Source organism: Mixophyes fleayi, chromosome 1 (genome assembly GCF_038048845.1).
Source record: "Mixophyes fleayi isolate aMixFle1 chromosome 1, aMixFle1.hap1, whole genome shotgun sequence".
NCBI lineage: Eukaryota > Metazoa > Chordata > Amphibia > Anura > Limnodynastidae > Mixophyes > Mixophyes fleayi.
In genome coordinates this window covers 27,128,949-27,145,335 of record NC_134402.1, presented here as the reverse complement: position 1 = coordinate 27,145,335, position 16,387 = coordinate 27,128,949, and the positions used below count along the sequence as shown (strand labels likewise).

Sequence of the window (16,387 nt, the reverse complement as noted above, 5' to 3'; positions counted from 1 at the left end):
GAAAGACAATCATAATTTATACAAATTCGTACAACAAACAAAAAATATGTAGCAGTTACAGAGAAAATCAATTTTAAACACACATGGCTATATAACTTCTTCAGTAAACCGATGCTTAAGATGGTCATCGAACCATAGTATTGAACATAATGGTCACTGTGACGAATCGGGACAAAGGCAGCTTCCATTATGATGTATTTAGCACTAAGGACTGAAGAACTTCAGTGTTCCAAGCGAGGCCAAAAGTCAGTCATAATCTTAGTGACATTATAACTAACAGCAGCTACATACTGAACGTAGAACAATTTAATCCGACATAAGAGACATGACCAGGGAAGTGAGGGATTCTGGGAAAAGTCACGCCTGAGCTTTGGCGCCACCTTTTGCCAAGTGGTATGAATTGCTCCTTTAAGGCAGTGAAGAGACATTCTGTGGTGTTTGATGTTGGCTGCCCTCACGCAGTTTCCGCGTTAGAGACTGAGATCATTTTCTTCCTGATTCGAGGCTTATGGACTCTGGGTGGAGGCTGAAGAGGAACATCAGAAGAGACACATCATTAATCGGCATCACATACAATACTCAAATAATAACCCTACCCCAGCCTATACACACTCATATTATAAACTTTCATGCATCGATCTGGTGGAAGCGTTTTTACTGTTGCAATTTAGGAACACGTTCCTTGTGGTATTTATACAGAAAGTGTTCAGTAACGGAGGAATGCAGAAAAAAAGCACATTCACTGTCAAGTATTTGAAAAGCAGCCTATCTTTACCCTATATGATGGTGGGAAACAGGGGCGGACTGGCCATCTGGCACTTCTGGCAAATGCCAGAAGGGCCGATGGCCAGAAGGGCCGGTCCGCATGTCCGCCGAGCAGCAGCACCCTGCGCGCTGCTCGGCGGACGGAGAGTCAGTGACTGGCGACTATGTGAGTAATCACATGGGACGGCACCACGCCACAGGCGCCGTCCCATGTGATTACTGCATAGTCGGCAGTCATTGATTCTCCGTTGGCTGACCAGCACGCAGGGTGCTGCTGCTGCTGGATGTAAAAAGGTAAGTGTCTGTGTGTGTAAGTAAGTAATAGTGTGGCAAACAGTGGGGCTGGCAAACTGGGGCAAACAAACAAACAGTGGAGGAAAAACAGTGGGGCTAACAAACAAACAGTGGGGCTAACAAACAAACAAACAGTGGGGCTAACAAACAAACAGTGGAGGAAAAACAGTGGGGCTAACAAACAAACAGTGGGGCTAACAAACAGTGGGGCTAACAAACAAACAGTGGGGCTAACAAACAGTGGAGGAAAAACAGTGGGGCTAACAACCAGACAGTGGGGCTAACAACCAGACAGTGGGGCTAACAACCAGTGGGGCTAACAACCAGTGGGGCTAACAGTGTGGCTGTGGGGCTAATTTTGTGCATGTGTGGCCCCATGTTGCTATAGTGTACGTGCGTGTTTGGCCATGTTCATATAGTGTGCGCGAGTGCAGTATTTTAATATAATATGTGAGAGAAGGGAGGATCTTAATATAGTGTGGGAGGTAGGCTATTTAATGGTGGAGTGTAGGTGGGGGCTAATTATTTAAGGTGAGGTGAAAGAACCTTTAATTTAATGCTGGGGTGGTTTAGGGCTATCAATTGAATATGGGGCTGATTTTGGGGAGAAGGGCTATTTATTGAATGTGAATATAAATTATTTATTGTCGGGATTGGTTGTGGAAAATGGCTATATTTATTACATTTTAATGCTATTTAATTTATTGCTGGGACTGTTTGGAGGGAGGGAAATATGTCTTGAGTAAATGGGTATACTGTTAATTTTATGTTGGGGCTGGTTGGAGGGAAATTGGTCTACTTAATTAATGTGAATATTATTATTGTGGGGACTGGAGGTAGGCCTAATTATAAAACGTGAGTGCTATTGTTTTAACATTGGGGCTGGTTGGAGTTTTCTAAATCTCATGTACCCATTTTTTTTTTCAAAATAGGGCATCCAATATTCCAGGTTCGAGACAAGAATGAACTGAGCTAAAGAAACCATCTGCTACAAGTGGTGAAAGTGACCAAGACAGGTAGGAGAGAGCAGGACAGTCTGCCAACTGTCCTGAATCTGGTAGGGCAGTCCTGAATTTGGATGACTGTCTCCCTTAGTCAGGATTTGGTCCGACTGCAAGGACAGTTGGGAGGTATGTCCCGCTTCACAACGTACTGCTTGTGAAGGCAACGCTGTGTGCTTCTAACAGTAGGGCCTGTGTATTTGTCTAAAATGTAATGTATTATTATAATGTATGTATCAATGCCCCATGTTGGCCACACCCACAACACAATGAGGTCACGCCGTGTTCAGCGCCACCGCTACGCGGCGGCACATATTTTCATTCCTGCTGGAACTGAGGTGGGCCTGTGTACCTTAAATGCCAGGGCTGATTTTTAGTCCCAGTCCGGCCCTGGTGGGAAATATGGACACATCGTCCTGCACGGAATATGGCTATAATCATATGAAAGTGTTGATGCAATATAATGTAGGTCAAATAATAAGGATTATACATTATTTATAAATGTTGTGTAAAATCAATATAAATTAAAACTCCAATGAGGGAGAACTCCCCCTCCCAGAAAGATGTCCGCTCTCCTGGTAGTACACACGGAATCTCTGCTCATTTAGATTTGAGGAATAATGAGCAAAGATTTCTGCCCTAACATGGACGTGATGTGTCTCCGTGGTCTGTTCCGGAGTCTCATCACACTGAATTGAATCTCCCCCTTATTTGTATTAGTATATGAGTATTAGCCATAAGCTTGGGGAGGGAGTCTCCTACATTAGAGGAAGGCAGTTGTATATTATATAAAATAAAATGTATTTGGGTGGAGATCTTCTTTGAGTCCTTGCAGTATCTGGTTGGACAGATGTTACAGCCCCCAGTTATAATTATTATATTCGGGGATGGTAACAGGTCATATATAAAGGAACTACGGGGACATGATCCCATGTTTTTATTACATAGGATAGGGCATTGCTGGGGCAGGCGTGTGTACCTACTGGAGCAGCAGTGTGTACCTACTGGGGCAGGAGCGTGTATCTACTGGGGCAGGAGTGAGTACTTACTTGGGGCAGGAGTGTGTACTTACTGGGACAGGAGTGTATAGTTACTGGGGCAGGAGTGTGTACTTACTGGGACAGGAGTGTATAGTTACCGGGACAGGAGTGTATAGTTATTGGGGCAGGAGTGTATAGTTACTGGGGCAGGAGTGTGTACTTACTGGGACAGGAGTGTGTAGTTACTGGGGCAGGAGTGTGTACTTACTGGGACAGGAGTGTATAGTTACCGGGGCAGGAGTGTGTACTTACTGGGACAGGAGTGTGTAGTTACTGGGGCAGGAGTGTGTACTTACTGGGACAGGAGTGTATAGTTACCGGGGCAGGAGTGTATAGTTACTGGGGCAGGAGTGTGTAGTTACTGGGGCAGGAGTGTATAGTTACCGGGGCAGGAGTGTATAGTTACTGGGACAGGAGTGTGTAGTTACTGGGACAGGAGTGTATAGTTACCGGGGCAGGAGTGTATAGTTACTGGGGCAGGAGTGTGTACTTACTGGGGCAGGAGTGTGTACTTACTGGGGCAGGAGTGTGTAGTTACTGGGGCAGGAGTGTGTAGTTACTGGGACAGGAGTGTATAGTTACCGGGGCAGGAGTGTGTACTTACTGGGGCAGGAGTGTGTACTTACTGGGGCAGGAGTGTGTAGTTACTGGGGCAGGAGTGTGTACTTACTGGGACAGGAGTGTATAGTTACCGGGGCAGGAGTGTATAGTTACTGGGGCAGGAGTGTGTAGTTACTGGGGCAGGAGTGTGTACTTACTGGGACAGGAGTGTATAGTTACCGGGGCAGGAGTGTATAGTTACTGGGACAGGAGTGTGTAGTTACTGGGGCAGGAGTGTGTAGTTACTGGGGCAGGAGTGTGTAGTTACTGGGACAGGAGTGTATAGTTACTGGGACAGGAGTGTGTAGTTACTGGGGCAGGAGTGTATAGTTACCGGGGCAGGAGTGTATAGTTACTGGGACAGGAGTGTGTAGTTACTGGGGCAGGAGTGTGTACTTACCGGGACAGGAGTGTATAGATACTGGGACAGGAGTGTGTAGTTACATGGGGCAGGAGTGTGTAGTTCTCCCTGACTGATGATCTTAACACACAAAACAAAAAAACAACTTAGGTTTGACTAAATTTGATTATTGTTCTGACTAAATTTTTTCAGTGACTTTCAGAACATTTAAAATACTTACCAGTACATGATACATATACATACAGTGGTTCTAATCAAATATATATTTTACAGTATATTTTAGCTATAGCTTCCTACATCCCGTAGCCAGTGACCCCGGTATGAGTACCCAGCAGGTTTCTCCTGTACACGACAGAACAGATCTCCTCTAGACATTAGCGCGTGATTATGGAACTAGACAGGAGATAATACAGACTTGCTGCTCAGATGAAAGCAGCTCAGTGTGACATGGCAACACGCTCAGGATTCTCTGCATAACAATTCCCTTGAAGATCCCTGTCAGTCCTCAGGGTGTTGTGAAGAGATAGAATAAATGTATGAATATAATTGTCATCACATACCCCGGCCTCTGCTGCTTAGAGGAAGTCGGTTCTCATTAATGGCCAGGTTCCCAAATAAAGGGAAACTTCTGGTCAGAAAAGGGAGACATCCGAATATCATGTACAAGGTCAAATACCTCAACTAGCTGAGTGAAAGTTATTGCCCTTGGTCTATGAAGTTATATTAGGGTTATTAGTCCTTTAACACTGTAAAGTTTAGCACCATGGTTTTTCATTTAATTTTTATATTTTTAATTGATATATTTAAATTAAAGGGAATGTTGGAGAAACTGCTTCCGAGAAACGGCCTCAACGCCCTACCATCACCCCAATACCTATACACTGGGTGTCCCTACATCAGAACCCCCTAATTTCTGCATCAACGTAGCACTTAGATTTTTCAGTCCTCCAGCCTGGAGGAAACAAGGCGGCAATAAGGTCGCGCTGTCCTCTACAGCGATACAGAGCTGGTGAAATAGTTTACTTCACTTTTCAAAACTGTTACGGTAATTTTGGTAAGATGACGCTGTGTGTCGGAGAATGAGGAAAATGGTCTTCCTGCAGCACTGCAGAGGATGGGGTAGTCTCCCTGCTACTTCACATCATGTATGAATAAGAAATGTTTTAGGATCTCTCCAGAACAGAAATGAAGCAATCAGTAAGGGGACCACCACCGTACCTGGACGTGGAGAGGTTGGTTATGTTGGTAGGTGGAAGCTTCACCTCAAATGCTTCAAGTTGTTAATAAGCCACCCACTGGAGGACTTGTCATGTGCACCAACATTTCCAGGGGGTAAATGAATTAAATAGCGGGGTTTTTTGCAATCATTGATATCCGGCGACTTTGCATGGTAAATCTAAAGCGGCAATAGCTTTAAAGGCAAGTTTTACCTTTAAAGCCATTGCCGCTTTAAATTTTATAAAGTCGACGGATATTGGCGATTTGCAAAGATCGCCATTTGATACATTTACCCCTAGGACTTCTAAGGTGGAGGAGAATCCAAGACTTTTTTTGCAGGGAGACTACAAGCTGTTTGCCCTCCTACAACTACAACCCTCCTGTAAATGGCCCTCGTCCATTTAAATAATCCTGCCCCATAAATTGAAATGTAATTTTTGCACCTCACTCGTGTGCCTAATGCGAACTTAGTAAGGAACGCCCTTAATCCGCCCAATACATCTTGCCGCTAGATGCAAACTTCTGCACCTCCACCGATACCGCCATCTTGTGGCCACAGATACGTGCGCTTTGTCGCAAGACTACGCACGCTTGTTCAGGAGCAGATGCGTGATGTCACAAAGAAGCCCATGCACTGCGGCTTTGCACTTACACAGCTCCTAATTCACATGTTTACGTAGATAGGAATGTATCCGACACAGCCGTAGTGTTTTCAGAAACTTAGGGGTAGATGTATCTAACATTCTGAAAAGGAAAAGTGGATAAATTAATATTTAATTGATAGCTAGAATCTGATTGATATGGATAGCACCTCCACTTTTCCTTTTCAGAAGATACATCTACCCTTTAATCTCTTCTGTACCTATGGTCTACCGTCCCCTGACTGTTTTATCAGTAGTATAAATCCGGACAGCACCCGCTAAGCAGCGGCAACAGCACGGTCACGTCCAGCGAGGCTGCAATTACAAGAAGTGCCAACGTAGTCAGCCCTCTGGTCTCACCTTCTTCAGGTACAAATAGATCTGTTTTATTCACATGACTCATGTGTCAGTGCTTTTAATGTCAAAGCTGAGACACTTGCCGTAACTGTGTCATCCCCACCCCAAACAATGCATTACTACACAGTTCAGATCCTAATTAAACACAAAAAAATGTGTTTTCGTCCAGTAACACATTTACACCAGTTGATATGAATGGTGTTAACAAAGTTACTAAGACACATTTGGAGCAAAATTCTTTAAAGAACTACTTTGATCTTCCAGGAAACATACATTCGACTAAGGATTGTTTAATTAGTGTTCCCATGGCTGTACCTACAGTTGTTGCTGATGCAGAAACGCGCCCTATGTTAGTAACGTGCATTTCACAATTGTCTGCGGCTCAAACTGCATTACTCTATAGTTTGATGACATAAATAGAAACTGGCAGAAATTAGCCAACAAAAAGAGCAACATATACCAGCAAGTAATACTTCTTCAGCCCCATGAACAGTGGAATCCTGGGCAGCTACCTCCATAGGCCGATATAGTTAATTGAAGCACTGAGGGGCCCTTAAAGCAGGGACAGGCTGGGGGGGGCAGCTGTGTCGAGTCTTACCCCATGGCTAAAATTTGCCAGCCCTCCCCTGCCTTAAAGTACGCTACCACCTTCAAAAATATTTACCCATGGTTGTCTCTCTCCATAGCCCAAGCCCCAAGAGCTCCATGAAGCTGTTTTCCCAGGGCTCTGCTACTTTTGTAATATAGAACCTGCAAATTAATTTTGTTAACCAGCATTAAATGGCCGCAGAGGGTGGTGTGAATGGGGGACCCAATTACAGGCCGTGGGGGCTCTATAAAGTGTTCAAAACACAGAGACATTTTCTTTTATTGCATTATAACGTAAAGCCTCATTGTTTGAAGCAATCACTTTTATCGAACAGGCTGTACATATAACTTCATGACTGCAACATAAAACAAATCATATTATTATTTTCAATTTGCGACACTGCTTAATTCACACTAGTGGGCATTTCGTTGCACAAAAAAATGTGCTGTTGCCCATAGCAACAACTCAGATGCTATTTAATTTTCTAGTGCAGGTTAGAAAACTCGTTAGCAAGTTAGCAAATGCGAGAGTGGGTAACACTATCCAGTTCTCATAAATGTCATCAGTATTGTCTATGATGGTACCATGCCGTTTCTGGTCTTCCATACAAACTACTTGGTAAGCAGTAGATTGTGGAAACACGATATTAGTTATTAATTTAAACATAACGATTTAAAGAACAAATTCTGTGTTCAAAAGACAAAGAACAAAAACCAGGTAACATCCACCTACAGACGACTTTAATTATATTGGTTTGGATGTGCACTTCTCAAACATTTTCTAAATACATTGCTATAGCTTCCTGTTTTCATTTTTTTGATTGCCCTTGGATACAGCACAGCACAGCTCTGCTCTGTGCACTGGATGCAGTTTTATCAAAACAGTGATTTAAACATGGGCAACAAAAAGCTCTGCCTGAAAGATATAAAGGCTTTGGTGCAAAACACAGCAACCAGGCAAGAAGGATAGACAAACAACGTTAAAGACTCTGAAGTGTACACATTGCAACTAATACATAACATCCTCCCATCTGTCACCTCCAACACATAGAAAGGCGTCATACTCACATTAACCAGCAGTGTCATGGTTAATGGAGCCTTACTGCGGCTTTTTTAAGCTCGTTCTGCTCCTCGAGTCTTCTGGTCTTTTCACCGCCGCTGTTTTCGGAGGAGGTTGAGTGACCTTCTGCTCGGCCACTCCTGGGTCTAAAGACATCAACCAAGGGGAGGAGAGGGGAAGAAGGAGCAGGATCTTTATCTCATTTCTCAGTCTTCACAGTAAAGACACATATATGGAAATGGATGTATGTTATGGACCTGGACAATTATGTACATTTCAATAACTGGAACCTCACGTGTCATGCTAAGACCTGATGTGGTCAGCCAGTAACGTTGATGGAGATCATTGACTCTGATGTCCAAGTGTGCACAATGTAGATGTGAAATAAAACAGACACTTAACCTTGGCTTATGTGAATTAGCTAATGCTGACCTACTGTCCTTATTTAGCTGTATGGTCATTGGAATGAAAGAAGTTGATCAAGCTTAAGCATCACCTTCATACTACGCCTCTCTTTACTTACATCAGTGATGGAACTACCCACATTACAGGGTGTGTGGGCACTACAGGCCCAGGAGATGAGGGGGTCACCAGCATCCGAGACCCCCAATCCCTTCCAAGGTCTCCGTTCTGCTCTCAAACGAGCAAATTGGAGGGATCTTCTGATTCTGATGTAAGAATTTAAATTAGCTTACTATACTTCAGCGAAACGCGCGTCGGCGTTGTTACTGGATATGACCTATATAATTTATATATTAATGTTTTAGCCTAGAATATACCATTAGATGTTAGCTGTGTAGGTTGATTTTGGCCAATCCCGAGTTAGACCTCCGCTAGGTAGTCAGCAATACACTCCCTGTCACTTCAATATACTAGTTTGTGAATTTGTATAACAGCTTTGGGAGTAGATGATTTTTTATGACAACTCATTATAGTACTACTTTAGGAGGCACAGGAATATTTTATTCTCCATAGTCAATCTATAATAATTTTATAGGAATCTGTCACTGAATTATTGAGGTTAAAATTGTGTTCGAATTGTGTGACATCCTATAATAGATCAATAGACTATTAGGAGATATAATACACAACCTTTCTAAATATACTCGCAACAATACTATAATCATCTATTAGGTATTCTAGCATGGAAGAGGGAATTATCAATCAATTTCCCTAAACCCAAATTCTACATTTAAAGATAAATAGTCATACACAGCATTTTTAATAATCACTTTATTTCACTTTATATCATATATTTTACATTATATTTCGCTGCATTTTTAAACTGTTTTATTTGAACTAATAAAAGTTATGTTTTAATTCTATAGTGAATTGGTTTAAGGAATATAAATACATTTTGGACTACTCAGTGCACCTCCAATCAACTCAGCTCTTTGTTTCTTTTCTATTAGTTGATATAGATTACAGCTGTTTGGTAGCACCTCAATATTAGCTAACCCAACTATTGAATAAAGGATTCCTATTAGAAAAAAGGAAACAGAATATTATTTCTAATGAGAATTGTGGTCCTCAATAAACTAGTGCGACTAGAAATTCTACAACCCTTCTATATACTTCAGGCTTCAGAGAATGAGCAATCAGATATTCAAGAACCTCACAATCTAGACCATATGACAGGGTTTCCCAAACCCAGTCCTCAGGGCTCCCCAACAGTGCAGGTTTTCTGGATCACATGTGACATAATTAGGACCACTTGTGGATCTGTTACAATGTGTCAGTCAGTAATGAATACACCTGTGCTCCAGCAAGGAGATATGGAAAACCTGCACTGTTGGGGAGCCCTGAGGACTGGATTTGGGAAACCCTGCCATATGACATGAAAAGAACTTTGCAACCTCCATAAAAACCACCTATTGGCGCTAATTGCTAGGGTGCTCCTAAAACATTGAATGAGTGACATAATGTTATTCGTCCAGAGATTTGAATGCAACCGCGTCAGCCCCACACGGAGCGCCAGATGCTGACATGAAGGGAGATGCAGGTAGCAGCTTCTTACATGTGAAAGTGCAGACTGCTGCTCCTCCATGTTACACTGGGCATGTGCTGCTTGGCTATGATGTCACTCCTAGTCATAGAAGCAGAGGACGCCGCACCAACCTGCTTGCTCAGGTAAGCAGCAGGGGGTGGAGGGGCATTGCTTCCGACAGATGTGTGGGTGTGAGTGGGTGTGTGTCTGGAGGTTTGGCGCCTCATTCGCAGCTCCCCATGCTTACTGCCTAGTTGTCCAGAGAAAAGCTCAGTGTGAGAGAAACTAATCAGAATCCTTTGGTCTCACACGGGTGATTATAGAAATACACAACACTCCCAAGCCCCCCCCCCCCCCCCACCACCCGGCTGGTTATAGAAGAGGTACGAGGCTGTTAGTGATAGGAGAGGTATGAGGCTGTTGGTGATAGGAGAGGCATGAGGCTGTTGGTTATAGAAGAGGTACGAGGCTGTTAGTGATAGGAGAGGTATGAGGCTGTTGGTGATAGGAGAGGCATGAGGCTGTTGGTTATAGAAGAGGTACGAGGCTGTTAGTGATAGGAGAGGCATGAGGCTGTTGGTTATAGGAGAGTTATGAGACCGCTGGTGATAGGAGAGGTATGAGGCTGTTAGTGATAGGAGAGGCATGAGGCTGTTGGTTATAGAAGAGGTACAAGGCTGTTAGTGATAGGAGAGGTATGAGGCTGTTAGTGATAGGAGAGGTAGGAGACCACTGGCGATACAACAAGTATAACTCTTAAAGAGGAAGCAATAGTACCAGTATGAGTCCTCTAGCAGTAGAATGAGTATGACACTTCTGGGACAAGATGCAAGTCCTCTAGTTAAAGAACAAGTACAACAATAACGTATGAGTTCTCCAGTAAGCACAACTAAGAGTGATGCAACAAGTATAAGTCATCTACCAATAAAAATACAAGTACAAGAATTCTAGCAGTAGTATGAGACCTCTGGAGTTATAACAATACACATTCTCGTTTGATACCACAATACAAGATCTAAAGTAAGAGAAATGTCTGTAACGATTGGACAAGTAGGTGTCACACTGCTGGAGAAGGGGAGTAATCTTACAATATGGACTGGGAGAAGAAGGCAACAGAAGGTAACTTGCAGAGCAGTACTAGGAAAAGCAAAATGTAAGAAATAGCAGAACAAGAAGAGAGCAAACAGAAAAACCAAAATATTACGCCAGAGCACAGGGTCAGACAAGCCTTAGCCAGAGAACTGGATCGAATAGTTAGATGCCAGCCAAGGGTCAGAACAGTGTGGGGAAAGTCAGATGAAAGCCAAAGATAGATCTCAAATGAGCAGGACCAGGAATGATCCAAGAAACAATGGAAGTGACAGAATGGAGTAACAGGACACAGGTATAAAATAACCTATACATACATGAGGATAGACAGACTGAGGATCAAGAGACAGAACAAGGTCAAACATACATGGAAGCACAGGAGAGAGGGGGAGATAGAGAGAGAGAGAGGGGGAGAGAGGGAAAGGGAGAGAGAGAGAGAAACAAGGCAAAGACAGATAGCCCAGAGGTCACAGAACAAGGGTAGGGAGCAGAATGCAAAAGTCCAGATTACAGAACTGGCAGAGCCAGGAACTAGACCTAGGTGCAAACCTTAATGCTGCAGCAAGTGTTTCTGCAGGAGCCTTATACAGGGCTGGATGCTGCTGGTAGTAACTGGGGAATGAGCAGCACTAGAACAAATAGACTAGAGCTTATCAAAAAGTAGCAGGATAGACCGTGCTGAGGAGGATGAGAAAAACAGGATAAGCCCAAATAACTCGGCATCAGTTCTGTAGTGATATAACAAGTGTGGTTTCATTCACACGTACCCATAATCTCACAATAAAAAAAAACCATACGAGTTCTCTAGTGCTATATAAAACCAACTGTGAGTTCTTTAGTGCTATAAAACAACCGTGAGTTCTCTAGTGCTATATAAAACCAACTGTGAGTTCTTTAGTGCTATAAAACAACCGTGAGTTCTCTAGTGCTATATAAAACAACTGTGAGTTCTCTAGTGCTATATAAAACAACCGTGAGTTCTCTAGTGCTATATAAAACAACTGTGAGTTCTCTAGTGCTATATAAAACAACCGTGAGTTCTCTAGTGCTATATAAAACAACTGTGAGTTCTCTAGTGCTATATAAAACAACCGTGAGTTCTCTAGTGCTATATAAAACAACCGTGAGTTCTCTAGTGCTATAAAACAACCGTGAGTTCTCTAGTGCTATATAAAACAACTGTGAGTTCTCTAGTGCTATATAAAACAACCGTGAGTTCTCTAGTGCTATATAAAACAACTGTGAGTTCTCTAGTGCTATATAAAACAACCGTGAGTTCTCTAGTGCTATATAAAACAACTGTGAGTTCTCTAGTGCTATATAAAACAACTGTGAGTTCTCTAGTGCTATATAAAACAACCGTGAGTTCTCTAGTGCTATATAAAACAACTGTGAGTTCTCTAGTGCTATATAAAACAACCGTGAGTTCTCTAGTGCTATATAAAATAACTGTGAGTTCTCTAGTGCTATATAAAACAACCGTGAGTTCTCTAGTGCTATATAAAACAACCGTGAGTTCTCTAGTGCTATATAAACCAACCGTGAGTTCTCTAGTGCTATATAAAACAACCGTTAGTTCTCTAGTTCTATATAAAACCAACTGTGAGTTCTCTAGTGCTATATAAAACAACCGTGAGTTCTCTAGTGCTATAAAACAAACGTGAGTTCTCTAGTGCTATATAAAACAACCGTGAGTTCTCTAGTGCTATATAAACCAACCGTGGGTTCTCTAGTGCTATATAAAACAACCGTTAGTTCTCTAGTTCTATATAAAACCAACTGTGAGTTCTCTCGTGCTATATAAAACAACCGTTAGTTCTCTAGTTCTATATAAAACCAACTGTGAGTTCTCTAGTGCTATATAAAACAACCGTGTGTTCTCTAGTGCTATAAAACAACCGTGAGTTCTCTAGTGCTATATAAAACAACCGTGAGTTCTCTAGTGCTATAAAACAACCGTGAGTTCTCTAGTGCTATATAAAACAACCGTGAGTTCTCTAGTGCTATATAAACCAACCGTGGGTTCTCTAGTGCTATATAAAACAACCGTGAGTTCTCTAGTGCTATATAAACCAACCGTGGGTTCTCTAGTGCTATATAAAACAACCGTTAGTTCTCTAGTTCTATATAAAACCAACTGTGAGTTCTCTAGTGCTATATAAAACAACCGTTAGTTCTCTAGTTCTATATAAAACCAACTGTGAGTTCTCTAGTGCTATATAAAACAACCGTGAGTTTTCTAGTGCTATAAAACAACCGTGAGTTCTCTAGTTCTATATAAAACCAACTGTGAGTTCTCTAGTGCTATATAAAACCAACCGTGAGTTCTCTAGTGCTATATAAAACAACCGTGAGTTCTCTAGTGCTATATAAAACCAACCGTGACTTCTCTAGTGCTATATAAAAACAACTATGAGTTCTCTAGTGCTATATAAAACAACCATAAATTCTTTAGTGATATAAAATAACCGAGTTCTCTAGTGATGTATAAAACGACAGTGAGTTCTCTAGCGGTATATAAAGACGGTGAGTTCTCTAGCAATATAACAAGTATAAGTTCTCCAGTGATATAAAGCTTATATTTGTTATATCGCTAGAGAATTAACATTTGTTTTATAGCATTAGAGGAGTTGCACAGTTTATATCTTGAGAGAACCTGTAAGTTTTTTGACAAAAAAAACTCATACTTGTTTTCTCACTAGAGAACACAAGTTATAAAATTTACACATTCTCTTGCATTATACAGGTACGAGTTCTCTAGTGATGTTAATTGTATAAGTTCTTTAATTATATAATAAGCTCTCCAGTTATATTATATGTGTATACATTCTCTAGTGATATAATATGTATATAAGCTCTCTAGTCATATAGGATGTAAATGGGAAATACAAGTTCTCTAAATATTCGTTTTCTAGATACAAGTTCTCTAGTATCTACTACATGATTAGTAAATACACCAAAGCAGGTATTTATATATGTTTTTTCTGTTTAATGTCAAAGGTATTGGGCAGCACAGTGGCTTAGTGGTTAGCACTTCTGCTTCACAGTACTGGGGTCATGAGTTCAATTCCCGACCATGGCCTTATCTGTGTTTGCGTGGGTTTGCTCCGGTTTCCTCCCACAATCCAAAAACATACTGGAAGGTTAATTGGCTGCTCTCTAAATTAACCCTAGTGTCTGTGTATATATTAGGGAATTTAGACTATAAGCTCCAATGGGGCAGGGACTGATGTGAGTGAGTTCTCTGTACAGACTTGCGGAATTAGTGGCGCTATATAAATAACTGATGATGAAGGTATTCTTCTGGAGTACCCAGGGCGAGTTATTCACTCAGTGATGAATTAATTACGCTGAAGTATACAACATGGCCAACCTGAACAGTTAATTGCTTATTAGTAGATATGGTTATATTGATTGATAGGCAGTGATCTTCCAATACCTATAACTGTGCTTTAGTGTTTAACATCTGTTAAACAACTTACAATTCCAAACTTAAAATGATCAAGAATTGGGAAGTCAACACATACTGACCTGATCATATTTTACTTGCCTGCATATTGCTTACATTGTGGGTATCAAAAGACCAATAATGATTTAATAGGACTGCTAGAAATGTAAGGTCGCTCCTGACATACCTCCCAGGATTGCCTCTTCTTCAATCAGGACCGGGAGTGTAACCCATCACAATGGGGATGTGACCGGTACCTAAGGCTTTTGAAGTGCTAGGTTGCCATGGACTCTCCTCCCATCCAAACACTATTCATTGCCGTGCACACTACCGATTCACTGCTGCTCTGACATGCAAAGCAGCAGTGAACAGATGGTATCTCCCAAATTTCCTACCCACGGGAAAAAACTGTCCCGATCAGGATCGTGGGACAGAGCCCTCAAATCGGGACCGTCCCGCTTAAAATGGGACAGTTGGGAGGGACGCTCGTGCAACCCTCCAAATTTCTAGTGGTTGTAGTCCCAGAGAAGGTCAGATCGATGTGTGTAATTTAAAATCGGTTATTTTACAAACAAATCGTCAAATTGCTTGGAATTGTCATAGATTGGTCTGTCTCATCTGCCAGATTGAATCTTCTGTGTACAGGGCCACCAATGATTGATTGAGACATTGCTCTAATACTTACAGTATCTTTACTCTTATTTTGCTCCAAAAGTGCCTGGGTACAGTAGTGTGACGGTAACTGAGCCATGGGTCATGTGAACACCTCTGCTGCACCATGCATTGTACAACTGCAGTCAAGCAGGACACAGCCCGCGCTGGCACCATGCATTATCTCCACTACAACTTAACTGTACATCACCTAGTACTGTCATTACTTTACACGGGCTCAGGACATCAGTGGTCTCCGCGCTTTATTCCCTGATCAAGTTAACGAGAAGCAAATGAAATAATGTTAAGATGAATATTCTATGTACTGAGAGAGATAAGCATTTACATTAAAGAGACAATCGGGGTCATTTTAAAAAAAAAAAAAGTTATGTACAGTATGCTATGTACCCATAACATCCAATCGGCAACTTGCTTTGATCTCTGTACTTAAGCAATGTAAGCAAATGCCCGATTGGTTGTTATGAGATACTGCACATTTATGCAGACATCAGAACTGAGGAGTTTATACAGACATTGTTTACATGAGTTTATACATATATTAATCCCTTCTGCATATCTCCCAACATGTGCAATTTTAAAGCGATCATGGCTGTGTCACGTTAGGGGCGTGGCCACACCACAATGGGTGACGTCATACCCCTTGTGGCGTGCCTAGAACTTCTGAAGTTCTAGGTTGCCCCCAAGTTCCCACACCTCCCCTAAAAACACCTTCAAATTGCCACACACTCCAGAGGCATCATAGTGAGCGTGGAAATACCACCCGGCATCACCGCTAGTCACAACCAAAGTGATGGCCATGGGGTGGTGGGACAGTCCATACAAATCAGGGCAGATGGGAGGTGTCTATGATCAGATTGTATGATGCATCCCAAAAACCTATCAACGAACGCTAAAATCTCTCTAACCAAATCACATGCACGTTCATTTATTTGTGTATATGATCATAAACATCAGAACGTGGCAATTAGATAGATTAACACCTGTTGCAAATAAAGTGAGAGATAGATTTCTGCAAAACTAGAGACTGGGAATATAGCTCATATAATTTAATACGTTATTTTTAACAGTGTTTAATTATATACTTGCCATCATGTTTACACTTAATAGTCACCAAAGAGCACTCCACAAAATTAATAGCATGTCATTCACTAAAAAACATAACACTCTCCAAGAACTGAGTAGTTTTCCATGATAACTATCAACCATAATTGTGAAAGAAGTGTATAGAATCAATGTAGAACAATTGTCTCTCGCATTGTTTTTTTA

The 16,387-nt window shown here is 41.8% G+C and overlaps 1 protein-coding gene across 2 annotated transcripts in view; it reads right to left on the bottom strand.

Moving 5' to 3' along the window:
- REEP1 (receptor accessory protein 1) overlaps positions 1 to 16,387 on the bottom strand; it is a 90,828-nt gene continuing 74,441 nt past the window's right edge. Inside the window, exons 7-8 of one of the 2 annotated variants that reach the window (XM_075194053.1) lie at positions 7,934 to 8,071; positions 1 to 526 (exon numbers count right to left, since the gene is read on the bottom strand). In XM_075194053.1, the coding sequence (XP_075050154.1) occupies positions 7,965 to 8,071 (107 nt within the window). In that variant the 3' untranslated portion in view covers positions 1 to 526; positions 7,934 to 7,964. The remainder of the gene's footprint in view (positions 527 to 7,933; positions 8,072 to 16,387) is intronic. The other variant, XM_075194107.1, reaches the window with a different exon arrangement.